General features: G+C 48.1%; 5 protein-coding genes across 5 annotated transcripts; 3 read left to right on the plus strand and 2 right to left on the minus strand.

Annotated features, from left to right (window-relative positions):
- Positions 1 to 207: 207 nt before the first annotated feature.
- BP5553_04528 (uncharacterized protein) lies at positions 208 to 486 on the minus strand (the record flags this gene model as incomplete). The annotated part of the gene is made up of 1 exon (XM_032013151.1): positions 208 to 486. One exon carries the CDS (start codon positions 484 to 486, stop codon positions 208 to 210), a length of 279 nt encoding a protein of 92 aa, XP_031869751.1.
- Positions 487 to 1,519: 1,033 nt separating this feature from the next.
- On the plus strand, positions 1,520 to 3,238 carry BP5553_04529 (uncharacterized protein; the record flags this gene model as incomplete). The annotated part of the gene is made up of 4 exons (XM_032013152.1): positions 1,520 to 1,696; positions 1,752 to 2,311; positions 2,366 to 2,462; positions 2,519 to 3,238. 4 exons carry the CDS (start codon positions 1,520 to 1,522, stop codon positions 3,236 to 3,238), a joined length of 1,554 nt encoding a protein of 517 aa, XP_031869752.1.
- Positions 3,239 to 4,175: 937 nt separating this feature from the next.
- Positions 4,176 to 5,295, minus strand: BP5553_04530 (Uncharacterized protein; the record flags this gene model as incomplete). The annotated part of the gene is made up of 2 exons (XM_032013153.1): positions 4,176 to 4,761; positions 4,820 to 5,295. The coding sequence occupies 2 exons, from the start codon at positions 5,293 to 5,295 to the stop codon at positions 4,176 to 4,178; spliced, it is 1,062 nt and encodes a 353-aa protein (XP_031869753.1).
- A 2,770-nt stretch (positions 5,296 to 8,065) lies between these two features.
- BP5553_04531 (Uncharacterized protein) lies at positions 8,066 to 9,155 on the plus strand (the record flags this gene model as incomplete). Its single annotated transcript, XM_032013154.1, has 2 exons — positions 8,066 to 8,645; positions 8,707 to 9,155. The coding sequence occupies 2 exons, from the start codon at positions 8,066 to 8,068 to the stop codon at positions 9,153 to 9,155; spliced, it is 1,029 nt and encodes a 342-aa protein (XP_031869754.1).
- Positions 9,156 to 11,901: 2,746 nt separating this feature from the next.
- BP5553_04532 (uncharacterized protein) lies at positions 11,902 to 12,777 on the plus strand (the record flags this gene model as incomplete). Its single annotated transcript, XM_032013155.1, has 2 exons — positions 11,902 to 12,282; positions 12,313 to 12,777. The coding sequence occupies 2 exons, from the start codon at positions 11,902 to 11,904 to the stop codon at positions 12,775 to 12,777; spliced, it is 846 nt and encodes a 281-aa protein (XP_031869755.1).
- Between the last annotated feature and the right edge of the window lie 2,150 nt (positions 12,778 to 14,927).

Below are 14,927 nucleotides of genomic sequence, written 5' to 3' on the forward strand. Positions count from 1 at the left end.
GCCAAGGTTCCGAACCGTAACAAGCACAGCTGTGATAGACGTGACCTGCGGAGAGGGTACTTCGCAGACGAATTGGATAGCTTTTATAGATGGGGGGCCTGAGACACCAAGCCAAGTTAACAAGCTCCCGGTTCCGAAGTCCTTCGTACTTCGTCGCTAACCGTGCAATTGCTTTCGCCAAGAGCTCGTATTGGCACAAACAACACATTATTGTTGAGTCCAAGAAAGAGGTGCGCAAGTCGCAAGCCAGCCGTGAAGCCTCTGCGGGACCAAGAGGTCTTGATCATGTGAAGCTTTTCTAGGCATCGAGCTTCGCTCCAAAGCCTCCGTCTCGGCAACGCCGAACAGCGCCCCTAGAATCCGCGTTGCACTGGCGAGTGGACGGGTGGCTGGGCGTGCGTTCTTCAGCACTTGTGAGTGGCCAAAGGCGACGTTGAGGCCTTGAATGACGGCGCTGGCGTTGGGGGGGTGATGGAACTTGGCCATTAGCAGGAGACTCGTTGGGAACGGATGGATGGGCTTGCAAGGAGCACGTGGGAAAATAAGCTTCTTCAAACCAAGGGATTCTTCATTGCGAAGAGTTGCCATGGGCAAAACCACCGCAAGCAAAAGGACACTACTGGATGACTACATAGTACAGTACGGAGTACCTTCGAAGGTATTGAATTGGCCCTGGGATACAGTATGGGGCTCGTGGAGTCTGAAGATAAGCCTACCAAGTACCTTGTACCTCGCCACTACGTATCTCAACCTCGGCCAGGGTTCGTCAATCCTTCGGATCAACTGCAGGACGATGGCAGCTTTGACCATAGTCAAAAACAGGAAAAAGGGGACTCGTCTTGCTCCACGAGGGGCTACAACCAAGCGCAATCAAGTGATGGTTTCGCCGAAGGATTGATGTGCTCTTTCTGGGCCGCGGCCACACCCAGACTTTGGATCTGCAGCATATGCAAGCTGGCAAGATATTTTATGCAGCCCGGAGAGGAGCTTCTCGGGAACTTTTAAGCTGGCCTCCTGCTGGTTTGAGCGACGGCCACCCTGGTAGCAGGTGCTGACCAGCCCCGTGGACCCTGTTTTGTTTGTTATGTTATGTTTTGCAAGCATGGATCCTTCCTATCTACTGCGTTAAGGGCCCATGGATATGGATCAAGATCGTAGCGCTAGTGCAGAAGCTACCCTTTTTCCTGTTCATCATTGGAAACCACGACCAGAGGCTCCGAGTTAGTTGCAGGCGCGCCATGCGGTAGCCGGATGCTACGTATTGACCACATGGGTTAACTGCGTAGTAGCAGTAATATAGTGTAATATAGTACGCGCTGCGAATGCGCCCTTGTCGGTGCCTCTTTTTTTGTCTCCAGAACTCCAGACCCCCAGATATAAAGGGCCTCTCCCCCTGCCCCGCGTTTTTGCGCTCTCTTTACTCTCTCTTCCTCGTTATTGCTCCGTGCTCCAGTTGTACAGGTACAAGTGTATGCACTAAGTCTTTGCTTTGCGCCGTGTCCCTCTCATCGCATCCACGATGCTGGGCAGAAACAAGACTGCTCCCGCAGCCGAGACTGAGTCCAATGGCTCAGACAACTACATCCAAAACGTCGATGTCGACCCGTTGGCCGTAATCCCCAAGACTAGATGGGAGCGCATCTGGCCCGCATTGGCTTGCGGCTCAGGCCTTTTCTCCGACGGCTACATAAACAATGTAAGAGGACCCTTAAAGTCTCCGAGCTCGGCTTGTGCTAATTCAGAACTCGAAGGTCATCGGCCAAGTGTCCACCATCCTGAAGAAACTGTACGGAGACGCCTATTCAAAATCCGCCGCCCAAAAGAACGTCTCTTCGCTAACCTTTGCGGGAACCGTCTTGGGCATGCTCATCTTCGGCTACACCAGCGATAAATGGTCGCGCTCTAATTCCCTGCTCGTGTCCACCATCATCCTGATCATCTTTGCCGCTCTCGGTGCCGGCGCGTACGGATACCATGGCAGCACCCAGGGCCTCTTCGCCGCTCTTACCGCTTATCGATTCCTGGTCGGAATTGGAATTGGGGGAGAATACCCTGCGGGGTCAGTCGCTTGCTCTGAGGCAACGGGCGAACTCAAAACCGGCACTCGAAATCGTTGGTTCATCTTGTTCACGAATGTAATGATTGATTGGGGGTTTGTGGTTGGCGCTTTCGTTCCGTACCTCCTGGTGGTCATTTGCACGGAAGACCATTTGCGGGCTGCATGGAGGATTTCTTTGGGTTTGGGCGTTGTTCCTCCATTGCTTCTGCTTTGGCTCCGAATCAAGCTGAAGGAGCCTGAGGAATTCAAGAGGTAATCAAGCCATTGCGCATATACCATGTATCACAAAGGACTAACAGGGGATAGGGAGAGCATGAAGTATGTCAAGATCCCATATATGCTTGTATTCCGCTACTACGGCTGGAGGCTTTTTATTGTCAGCTTGATTTGGTTTATCTACGATGTACGTCCACTTTCTTGCTCCGGGAATTCTGAAAAATTACTTATCGTTCCTGACAGTTTTCTACCTACTCCTTCGGCATCTACGGCTCCGCTATCCTTACCAACGTCCTCCCTGAATCCGCTCCTCTCTCCCAAGCATTCGGCTGGAACGTCGTTCTAAACCTCTTCTACATCCCGGGCGCCATGCTCGGCTCACTCTTCTCCGACTACGCCGGTCCACGATACGCACTTGCCACAGGCGTAGGGATCCAGGGCATAGTAGGGTTCATCATGGCTGGGCTCTATGGAACCCTCTCCAAGGCCTCCAACGTTGCCGGGTTTACCGTTGTTTACGGCATCTTCCTCTCCCTAGGCGAATTTGGTCCAGGTGACAACATCGGACTCGTTGCCTCCAAGACCTGCGCAACTGGTGTCCGGGGACAATACTACGCCATAGCCGCTGCGATAGGGAAAATTGGCGCCTTCGTAGGCACATACATCTTCCCTTATATTCAAGCAGCAGGTGGCGATAATGAAGTGAGTAGTGCGCAGTATCCTTTCTATGTTAGCAGCGCTCTGTGCATATTTAGCGCTGTTTTGGCGATTTTCTGCCTCCCGCACATTGGACAGGATACGATTACTACGGAGGATATTAAGTTTAGACGGTATTTGGAGAGTCATGGGTGGGATACTAATCAAATGGGACTCTTGAAGGGAGAGAGTGTTGAGGCTAGAGCAGCTGGTCGTGATGCCGTTACAAACCCCGTGGAGGAGAAGTTGGGGGAGAAGGCGATGTAGGTGGAAGTGGATGTGGGATAGGCGGAGGTATTAATTCTGTTGGCTTAGCGAATGATCTTTGATACCTGCTTAGAGATAGGGTATGGCGCATTCTTGCGCGACTTTGGTGCAAAACTCTTTTCGCCAGTATTATAAGGCCCAACGGCTATTACCTAGATATAAATCTAATATCGTATAATATCTTACTAGAATTGAGGCATTCAAGCTATATGAATAGCTCACTAGAATTAAGGTATTCAAGTTATATAAATATCTAACCGAAATTAAGATATTTATACTATCTAGATTAGTATATAGAAATAGTATAGAAGCTCGATATAGGAGATATGTATAGGTAGTAGGTAGTAGCTGTAAGTGCCTGATATTTCTAGCGAAAAGAGTTTTACACCAAATTCGCTCAAGAATGCGCCATAATAGGGGTCGTTATAACATGCTCGAGTAATAAATAATACTAGAATACGTGCCATTACCTAACACTGTCACCTCATAAACTCGAACTAATAATCTTTCCATATTTCCTTCGAAATGGGAGATTTAATTCTACCGGGTAGCAGGAACAGAATAAAACATACTATCTAACCGACCTAATATATCCGGAATGGCTAGGAACAGCAACCGCGCTAAAAGGTGTAAGTAGAGTGTGAATAGATATACATAAAACCATGCCACGGAATCGTAAAAGCGTATCACGGAAAAAGGCGAATGGTATTTAAATGGAGATATTTATCTATATTATACTCATTGATGGGAATGATAAAATAGCAGCACGCCTTTTCCTTTCTTCTTAGGAACAATCGTGCAAAAACGCCAGCAGACCAGTAACTCCGGTGGATGCTATATACCCCAAACCCCATTGATCCGCTAGATCTAATGTATACCAACGCCGAAGCACTTCTAAAGCAGTAATATCAGACGCGCACAGAGGGTGCTATTTCCGTCATACTCCTAAATTCCGTTGCATCTTTTCTGCTTTCCTCTCCTCCTTTGCCGCCTTCTTCTCCTCCTTCTTTGCTAGCTTCTCCTCCTTCTTGATGCGCTTCAGCTCCTTCTTCTCCTTTCTCGTTGGGCCCTTGGGGAACTCGCTTCCCTCTCCCTTTAGGATGCGTCCGGGATGCACGACGTTCATTATGGAAATCGCAAGTAGCATGGGCAGTGCGTCCAGGCAGAACTGGTATGCCTCGGTGTAGGGGATGGGGTTGTCTCCTGGCTCGATACCGGCAGAGAATTCGACGAGGCGGAAGATGATACGCACGGTAATCATCATCAAGGAGGCATATAGTGCGAATAGCAAAGGTCTCCAGTTGTGGGGGCGGCCGTCGAGGATTTGATTGCTCGTGCCGGCCATTGAAGCCTCAGCTTTCTTCATTGTGAGGAAGAATTTAATTCCGATCGCCGTGAAGAACAGGATGAAGAGTTCTTGGAGCCCGATACCACCCATGTACACGTGAATACCAGCCATCAATGTTTTTGGGTCTTGACCGGGCTGGATTAAAGCACCACCTCCAAGCTGGGTAAGGAAAGATCTTTGGCACCTGTTAGTCATTGCAAGAGAGAAGAGAATCTAGGTATTGAACAACTTACAGAACATCCAGCCACACAAAGATCTTCGCAATTTTGATCCCTCTAATGCCCCAAATCTTTTGCTCGGGCACAAAGAAGTATATCATCCGACCCACGACCATGTAGTCAAAAGCATTGACCCACATCGGCGCCAGCAGGAACAGAATCTGCGAAACGAAAGCTAGAGGTAGGGATTGCTGGTTTCTGGTGCCTGCTGCGCGCGTGGCAAAGCTGGCAAATTCCCATGCGCTGCCCATGACGATAACCCAGCAGAGGCGCCATTTTTTGTAATAGAATGCTTGGTAGATGTGGAGGAAGGTGGTGATGCCGAAGGCCACGGCGAAGAAAAGCGCTCCGCCAAAGGATGGGTAATAGCTGTAGTTGGCATCACACGCCCATTCGGGGACGTAGCCGTTCTTGTCGGGGACGACGCTGATACATGATGGTGTTGCGGTCGAGGTAGATGTGGCAGTTGGGTTGAGGGTAGTAGAAGACATTATTATGGTACACACTTCCCCAGGAGTCACGATATGGAAAAGGAATAGAATGAAATTTCAACGATGAGAAAACGGCGCCAGTCGGACTATAACAAGTGTTGCGATGATAAAAGATAGGCTTGGTATGTATGGAGAAGTAAGCTTAATATATCAATCACCATAGAAATGTCGTCTTCATACAAGCCCATGCTCCGCCTCGGGAACTACGCGCGGCGGTTGGCATGTCGCAGACGACGCGTAAGAGGTTTTAACAAGCATTCAGTTGGGAATAGACACGAATAGTCCACTCAGCGGTGCTCATGTCTCGCCATAGTGTTGGTACCGCGTAATAACGGACGAATCCTTCAATAAAGACCACGACGTAAGCAAAGCCTCAGCAAGGGCGGTGATGTGGCCCAGCGCTGGAGTCTCTGCTGCTCAGCCAATCCCCCTGCACCAGGGTAATAGCCAAACCTTGCGCAAAGCTTAAACAAGGAGAGCTTTGAGTGATCAACGGTACGGAACTACGTAAGGGCAATGAGGAAAGGAGAACTGTACGGACGTAGTACGCAGCCCCATAAGGCGCAGCGTTGTGCTGTGCATAGAACAGAGTTTCGCATGCAGATATGGTTTAAATTTGGATCACCGAGGGGTTTACCCGACTCGTCCCGCCGCCAGCCCAGCCACGCACTGTTGCAATTACCTATGAACCTGGCAATACGATTGGTACATACCTTACTTACCTGGTAATACGATTGGTGCTGTAACCTGGTAATACGATTGGTACGTACCATTACCTGGTAATACGATTTGGTACCTTCTGTATTTGACGGAAACCTCATATTGCGGTTACAGAGTCTACGCCCACGGACGCCCACGTGCAACTTCAAGGTTACAGTTCAGACTTATTGGCGCAGATCGATACCTGGATACGTGGGTATCGGCCGTAAGGTAAAAGTTGCTTGCTTTTGACTGTGACTTGGATTGCTTCAAGGCCTTTGAAACTCCAAGCCCCTTTCTAATATTGTAGACAATCACGTGACACGTCACATGATAACTGTACTGAGCGCTGATAAAAATAAATCCCTGAAGTGCAATGCAGTACTGTTCTCTGTATACCTAGCTACAGTAGAGTGCATGGTCGATAACAGGATTCCGCTGACTGTTGATCAGTTATCTAATGTGGCCTAAACAACTAAGCAACACCGCTGTGACATTTGCCTGTCTCACCACGCCTGATCGACATTCCATCAGGAATCAGGAATCAGAAGTGTCTTGAGTGCTGCACCGTCAGCAAGTCGAGCAGCAGGTCAGCTTACGGTACATGCCATCGGACAGGGGGCTGTGAGCCCACCGAGGGTCCGCTGACAAGGACGCTAGAATTCAGCGAAAAAGGTTGAATTGCCTTTAGCCAGGAACCAAGCATTCGCTTATTGGCCAAGCTTTTGGGGGCCGAGGAGAAGAACAACGGACCAACATTGGGGATCTCAGATCGCTTCTCCCTCCCCGCATGCGGATGGGCAATACCCGTCTCTGTCGCGGTGGACTTGTGAAGATCTCTTCACCTCAAGACATGGCTTCGTACGCGAACCGAACGACCAAGGCTGATTGACTCGCTACTCGCTCCGAGGGAGAGCAGCTTGCCGCCCTTGCATCGGCCATCAAACGAAACGAAACGAAACGAAACGAAATGAAATGAAATGAAATGAATGAACTGAAATCGCGGCATTGCGACTCGCGCTATACGCTGTACGGGAGGGAGTACTCGTATATCCCTCATGTCCATTTCCATTCATATGGCCCGTTTAACGAGCAGCTGAGGCCTAGACCGGCCCCTGCCACCAGTCGATCAACCGCATACTGGCAAGCCCGTGAGGATTTACCCAGATCAAGTGGCCTGGGAATGCGCCGTGCTGAACCCACATCGCGACTTTTTGACTTTTTACAGGTGATTTGTGCCTGTGGTGGGCCAACACGACTAGGCAACGACTAGCCTACAAGGTGTTATCGTTGGCGCCGTGGGGCAGTCTGGGGCAGTGATGTTGCTCTTGGTGTTGGTGTTGGGTCGAGGGCCGGCTAACAATACTTGAGCACTGCCATCCGCTACATGTACTTGAGTACTCTAGGCAGTTCAATAGTCTGCCCTAACAGTCCCGGGCTACTCAGCTACCCCGTATGGCCAATGTTAGCCATTCCATCGTTTTACGAGCATGGAGGGTTGGTTGGTTTCTCGCGCACCGCCGGGATCACTACTAAATCTGCGTCAGTCAGCCCCGTTGTTACTGTACTGTACCAGTCCTAAACTCCAGTACGAAGCACTCGTGCCCTATTCGGTGCTTACCTTACTCTGGCACGTTGTGCTGTGCTAGACCATTTCCGATCCGGGGCCTTCCTCCATATATTACCGTGCAACATCCTCGGAGACGCTCTAGAAACTTTTCGCCCTACCCTCACCCTCACCCTCCCCCCCTCAATTCCTCCCAATTCGAAAACACGAATCTGTGCCGGGAGGCCGGGACACTATCACGCCCCGCAGCTCCTATATCTAAGGTATCTGCCACAGTGAATCATGTCCATTGATTCATCTGTCATTGTTCCTTCCTCCTTCGTCCCGCTTGCCTCGTCTTCCGGTTTCGGTTTTCCCCCTAGACCTTTGTAGACACCAACTCCTGTTTCCTCTAGTCGCGATCCTAGCTTGCAGCTACGCCCTCTCTCCATTCCCGCCTCAGGGGGAAATAGCATTTCCAGAGTCCCCGACAGTATCCCTCGTTGATTGCAGATTTATGCCACCATGGAGATCCAGCTCGATACCCGCAGCATCATGAACACCACCGACCACAGTTATTTCGGTGGGAGAGGCCCTCATATTACCCATATACCGCTGGAGTCAATCTCGAAACTGGCCCCGTTCAGCGCCCTAATCATCAGCATCATATTCGTCATCTACTTCGTCATCCGACTCTACATCCTCGAAGGGTACCTTTTGCGGAGAGTCTACGGCGATATATACACGAGAATGGACGAAACAACGAGAAGGGGATTTGTAAATCACCATATCGCCGGCGCGACAAAGCTTACGATCCTTGTCGTAGCAGCGTATCCGTTCATTGATGTTGCTTTTGGAAATTCCACGCTCCATTCGAGCTTCGCCGGGTCCAAGATCGTCACTCAGGGGGATATATTGGTCGTCGCAGCGCAAGCCCTCATAGCTATGTATGTGTTCGAGTTGTTCTACCGGCCGAAGATATCACCTGTCAGTGCCGGGCATCACATTGGAACCATCATGATTGGGCAATCTGCGATAGCCATTTCCTTAAATCTTGTGCGCGAGAAGGATGCCACCATTGAGTTCATCCTTTGCACGGTGTGGGGTAAGTTTGCACTGAACTCGAACCCCTTCTGCTACAATGACTAACTGTACATTGTTGGCAGGTGCCTTTGACATCGTCTCCGAATTCCTTCCACACGTCTCCATCATCCTATACCGCGTCTACCCCACATCCCACAGATTCCTCCGCAATATCTTCTGCATGTCCTGTATCACCACTTTAACAGGAACGGTGGCTGAGACGATACTTACAATGTACCTATTCGGGAGTCTTTGGGACCGGTGGACTATCGCCTTCAAAGTGGCCACCCCAATGCTACATGTCCTTTTTGCGTCCTGCCAGATGTGGGGGAGTTGGAACTTCTACAAGATGTACCAAAAGCAAAAGAGGACCATAGAGATGAAGGAGAGTGGACTTAACGATGTGGAACTCGCGCCACAAAAGGACGAGTTGAAGGCCTCGGAGCCGCTGAAAATTTATCATGCAACCGAGAGGACTTCCGCTGAAGTCTTGATCAGGATTCCAGAGCAATCACACCGACCTGCACAATAGTTTTGAAGCTTACAGCTGCATGGTTTTCCATTTTCGTGATCAGCATTTGAATTTAGCCCACGGCAATTGCGTTAGACGGCACAGGGTCTGCAGGCATAGACGGAGTTAATCAGGGGTGGATGGATTTGACTTCAAGTTTTTTTATTTTTATTTGTATACAAATGGTTTTGTAGAAGATTAGGCATAACTGTACATTATCCTACAATGCGAAAAAAACGCTGCCGGCATTAACAAGTCGAATTATTCAACCCACTACACGGGGTAATCTTACCTTGCACCCAAAAGATTAACACAATGCCCCAGACGTTTTCATCATCCCTAGTTGTTGAACAACAGATGCGACAGCCGCACGCCATCTACACACGCGATAGGCTTTGGTGAGACAACACCATGAGGTTGTTTTCCCTTCCCTACGTGGAATTCTGTCCGTAAGTATCGTTTTGCCCAGCCCTTCCAGAAAAGGAATTTTCGATATTTCGAACAGTCTAGACCTTTAGGTACCGTGCGCTACAGCTCTTGGCAAATGCATCACGGAATTCCATGGTGGGATACGCCTTGTGAGACATTTTCCGCAATAATGGCAGAGTAGGTGGGTAAAGGCGATGGCTTTGCTTTTTGCAGTTGTGTATCTGTTAGGGCAATGGAATTTGTAATGGAATATTGTATTGAATGGCGTGTATTGCGTAATAATAGGGCTGTTGGAGATTTGAGTTGCGGCGGTGATGTGATGCCGGGTTCTTCTGAGGATGGTGGGGGAAGGCTCTTGGCACACCGGGATGTCATGGGCTTGATTATTCAGGTTTTCGCGGGGGAGCAACGAGATATTAATGTTTTCGATAAATCGGCTCTAGGCCTACTTGGCATCTTAAAACCTTTAGCAGAAACTAGTTTTCTAAGTCCTGATATTATTTCTTGGATATCGCTTGAGACCTATTCTACTTTTGAGTCACTTCCGAGATCTAAGCCTTCGCCCTTGAAATTAACCCTATGCTTGGCTTGGTTAGAACACTTGAGTATTGGGTCGACATTAGCTGGCGTCGAAGGTATTCGCTGATTTGAATGTGCCCATGGAGTATGTAGCCCCTAGGTACTTAACGGGGACCTTTTGATTCTGCCCTACTTTGCAAGCACGACGAGGTAGAGCAGGCAAGTCATGTGACCGGCCCCCCTTTATGACAGCTCGGGGACATATACAAGAATATGTCTCGTCTGTGGTTAATGGAAATGAACTATTTAGCAACCATAAACAAATATCCGTCTGTAGGAAAGTATCAGCATACCCAGGATTTTAAGATTTTAGTTAGAGTTTAATGCCTACCTATAGTAATATAATATGGGTCTGGTGCGATATTATGAGAATGAGCAATCTGCGCTATAACAAGCTTGGGAAATGAAGTAATTTCATTCAGCTAACTACAAAATTCCTAGCCCTTTCTAAATGATCGGTTAAGGATTTTGTTCCTAATACTCTTTCCACCACTATCGCCTAACATGCCTAGAACCCTACTCTTAAATTGCCTCCCTATAGAACTATAATCCTGACCCCAAACACCCCCAAAGTTAGGAAAAGGCCCACTGCCTCCCCCCTCCTCGGCAGTCACTCCCACTCTACTTCCCACCCCACTGAAGTTCATTGTATCGTACGACTTCTGTGGTGTATCTCGACCATGGATATCCAGCCGACCTTTGGGTCCAGGACGCATCTCACTTCTCACCACAGCAAAACAGGCATGGGCAACAGTAGCCGAGCATGGAAGCCAAGTCTCTGATTTATGCATGTCGGAAAATACGCCTTCTGGCAGGGATGCAAAACCAGGACCACGAGAAGTCTCGCTCTTGCAAAGCTCGTCGGCGCTGTGTTGCTCAAGAGTGTTCTTGATCAAACACCAGCCATGAATGGAGTTGTGCTTCCGGTGTTGCTTTCTTCAGTGGCGTTTCTCTTGGTCACGCTAACCGGCTTCCTATTCATACCTCTCTTTTTGTCGACAAATTTGCCTGGATTGCTGGTCACTAAGGCAAGGTCTGCCTCACAGTTGTCCGAATTGTACTTGAGCCTTGGCCAGAGGATCATTACCAGCATTTTAGTAATCACTCTGTGTAAAATTTGATTATAGGGGTACTAGAACACAAGGTTTTAGGATTGTGCTGATATTGCCTGGCTATCCATGCTGTAGTACCATGTCCGTCATCGATCAAATCCCTATGCCCTCTCCTTTCATTCTCGACACTAGGTTCTAGATTGAAAATATAATACTATTGAGATGACAGACAGTCTATAAAGCGATTATATATTGGTAAATGAGGCGCACTTTGTTATTTCCTTGATCACCAATTTATCATATAACTCTTGCACAGTTATTCCAACGCACCTCTCACATACGCCCCTCTCTAGTATCTCATTTCTTGTTCCCCGAGAAATTCGCAATGAGTTTCAACTTAAAGACGCTAGTAGCGACGATAGTTACTCTGCTTGCACCATCCAATGTGGACTCCTGTGCTATAGATGGGCCGAATAGTCTGAATGGAACTCGTATAGGTCTCCCATTTAACCATGGAAATGCGAATTCTAACGATATCTCATAGACGAACTTCAAAGTGGAATACTGTTTCTGGCACTGATATCAGAATCCGAGAGACGGCCAGCGACGGGCACCAGTTGTAGCACTGTCAAAACCACGGTCGAAACCAAAGTTCAAGCCAACACTCAAGCCCAAGGCCATGCCAAAGCCAAAGACAAAGGGACCAGATGCCAACAAAGATATACCAGATAATCCAGCCATCCGTTCTAAAACGCCATCAGGGCTCACTGTGCAGGGAAGAGTGCCTGGATGAGGAATATGCATCAGATTCAGATTCAGAATTGACATACGAGCAATGTCTCACAACTGGAAGGGCAAATATGCAAAAATTGAACACGAAGCTGAAGGCAATCAAAGAACACCCTGATAATCTTCCTAATAAGGCGAACTCCAAATCGATGGACAACGGATACAAGATGACTGCCGGAATGGAGGCTGGTGTGAAATTCGCTGAATTTGAGAGTGTCGAACGGATTTTCAATGACCTCAAACTGGACATGAAGACAACTTTCACGGGTAGAAAGGTCTATGCCGTTAACGGCACCCAAGTCAAAATTGTGCAAGATAACTTCTTTTAGACGTGTGGGAAAGATGGGGTTATCATCGCGAAGTGGAATAACATGAGATCGAGCAACATCGCCCCAGAAGCGCAGAAGATCACAACCTGGAGCGAGCTTCTCTATCAGACAATGAGGAAAAATTACGGGGACAAGGTTCCAGATATCAAATACATTATACGGGATGCCATTAACAATAAGGGTACGAAGGGCGTTATCCAAGAGGCTCACACCACGCTTCCTAGATGCGTCGTGAATCAGAAAGGAACATTCGATCCATTTTCAAATGTGGGTGATCACGCAGAAGCAAACGCTGCCAAAGCTCTGATCGGAACTAGGAATGGAAGGGGGGTGGCATACCTGCTGGACGACTATCCAAACACATTTGGCCAAAAAACAATAACAAAGGTCCATACTTGGTACGAACCAGGTTTTATTTGGGCTATGGCGTTCGAGCTGGGGCCTCTCCCTCTAAGGCCTAGGTGATTTGGATAAAAAGCATCGAGGGTCGATTCTGTTTGTGTTGGGTTAAGACGGTCGACGGCCTGAGGGGCGGAATTTGCTGGCGGTGAATACGAGTATCCTTCCAGAAAGGACACCTGTATATTCTCATGGACTTGTCTCTGTGTGGGGAGAGCGGAGGCATAGTTTGATGTGTTTCAAGCATAACAAATACTCGTCTCTGGCAATTTCAACCATTTCGCTGCCCGCTATTTGACATTGAAAAGGGGAAATTTGTGATTGAGGTGAAATACGGTTCGAGTGTCCTAGTCACGAGATTAAGCTCCAAAGGCTAAATGGCCATATGCCCATAATTCCATTTAGCCCAGACCAAAAAACCTACCCTAGGTAGAATTTAATACTTCGTACTCAGCGTGGTGGAGGAGATACGGTTGCTTCATTTTCCCGTACCGAGTGCTACGTGGGGATTTACCGCGAACCAAACTAGATCGTCCGGTTTTTGCCCCTACCACGAACAACCAAAGCCACGCATGCTGTCCGGGAATATTAAAGATTTATTGTAGCTTCGCCGAGTGGCCCGAGTAAATAGTAAGACCCTTCATCTTTGACGCACTGAGGCTCGAATAACGCAATAGCTTGCTAGGCTTCTTTGAACGCGAGGTTACGAAATATCTGGTTCGACTTCGGATTGTCGATATGCATCACATTTTACGCGAGATAATGATGGATATAAAATCCATGAGTCCTTCGAACTTCGCATAGCTGTTGAGGAAGTCTTATATGAGTATCGGGTACCGCACAGCCTCACAACACCCATCCACGCAGTCACTCCCGATTTACTGACCCGACTGGCCTAGTTTACGAAGCCGGCCTGAAGTGTTGAAGTCCGTTTGCGCCATGGTACTCTCTCATCATCAGTCAATGAGGTGTATATTTTATTATCTACTAAGCTTAAGGCGACCCCGAGACATGTTCAACTAATCTGTCACCGATTCCCAGTGCCTTGCGAACCGGAGCCATAGAGGTTACAGGGCTTCTTCTCGAACTAAGCGCACAACCGGTCAATACATAAGACCCGACGATACAAGAATTTCTCGATCTAGGGCCCATGACTATAGCAAAACGGGAAGCTTTCAGATTGAACCGTCGTTGGTATGTCAGGGCGAGAGTAGAAGCCGGTGCCAGGGGATAATAGGCCCCTTGAACGCAAACTGTCCCTCTCAGAAACTACCCGGTGTTAGAAAACAACCTCTAGCTGTAGGCTATTGTGCAGGATTTGAGAAAACCTTGGGTGTGCTTTTTCGGACGTTTTTGAGGAGTAACTGCAATATTTGCGGAAAATATTTTCATTTGAGTCATTGGCTATTGGCTTTTGCCTCTGGGAAGTATGGACCTAAGTTTGATTATGATATGTAAATCAAGGTTTGGGAAATTTCTAGTTAACCACGAACTCAACGAAATCAAATCACTATGAAGTACTTCAAATCTTTACACCGACTAAGACAAGATTGGAGGCAGAGCTACTGACAGGTCGTAATGATTCCCTACCACCAAGGCTTCAGAGCCACATTGATCCTGCCCCACTGAATATTGGATGCAAACTCAAGAGCGACCGTCTGTCAAACCCCTCGTCGTTCGAAGCCTCCCCCTTAGACTTCTAATGTATAGTTTTCTTGACCCTCCTTCAAGAAACGACAAGCGTCCAAAGTATAAAATCAAAGAAGAAATTGGCGAAACTTCGACAAGTTGGAGAGGCGCAAGAGAAGCAGACAGGACTCTCAAGGTGCCAAGGAAATACGAGACTGGAAGAACGAGAAGAAAACAACTCAAAGTTGATGGAACTGAGATGACTGTCACCGGAGTCCAAAGGGCGGCCCCTTAAATTGCCCCTTCTAGTTATAAAAAACTATGTGGTCACCTCAATGTTATCATTAGCTAATAGTGTATCTAAACTAGTTGTCGTGCCATCTCTCTTCCATGTGACGAAATCGTAATTATAACAAGAATTCGATAGCTAAACGGGCTATGAAACTACTCAAGGCCGTGGCCATGAGGAATATCTATCATCCCAAATCCCAAACATCAGTACAGCCAATAATTTCATGACCTACAGGGCCCATGCTGTATCCTTGTGTGCGATGGTAAATAACGCTTAGCTAAAAATATTAAATCTC

Source organism: Venustampulla echinocandica (assembly GCF_003357145.1).
Source record: "Venustampulla echinocandica strain BP 5553 chromosome Unknown scaffold_2, whole genome shotgun sequence".
NCBI lineage: Eukaryota > Fungi > Ascomycota > Leotiomycetes > Helotiales > Pleuroascaceae > Venustampulla > Venustampulla echinocandica.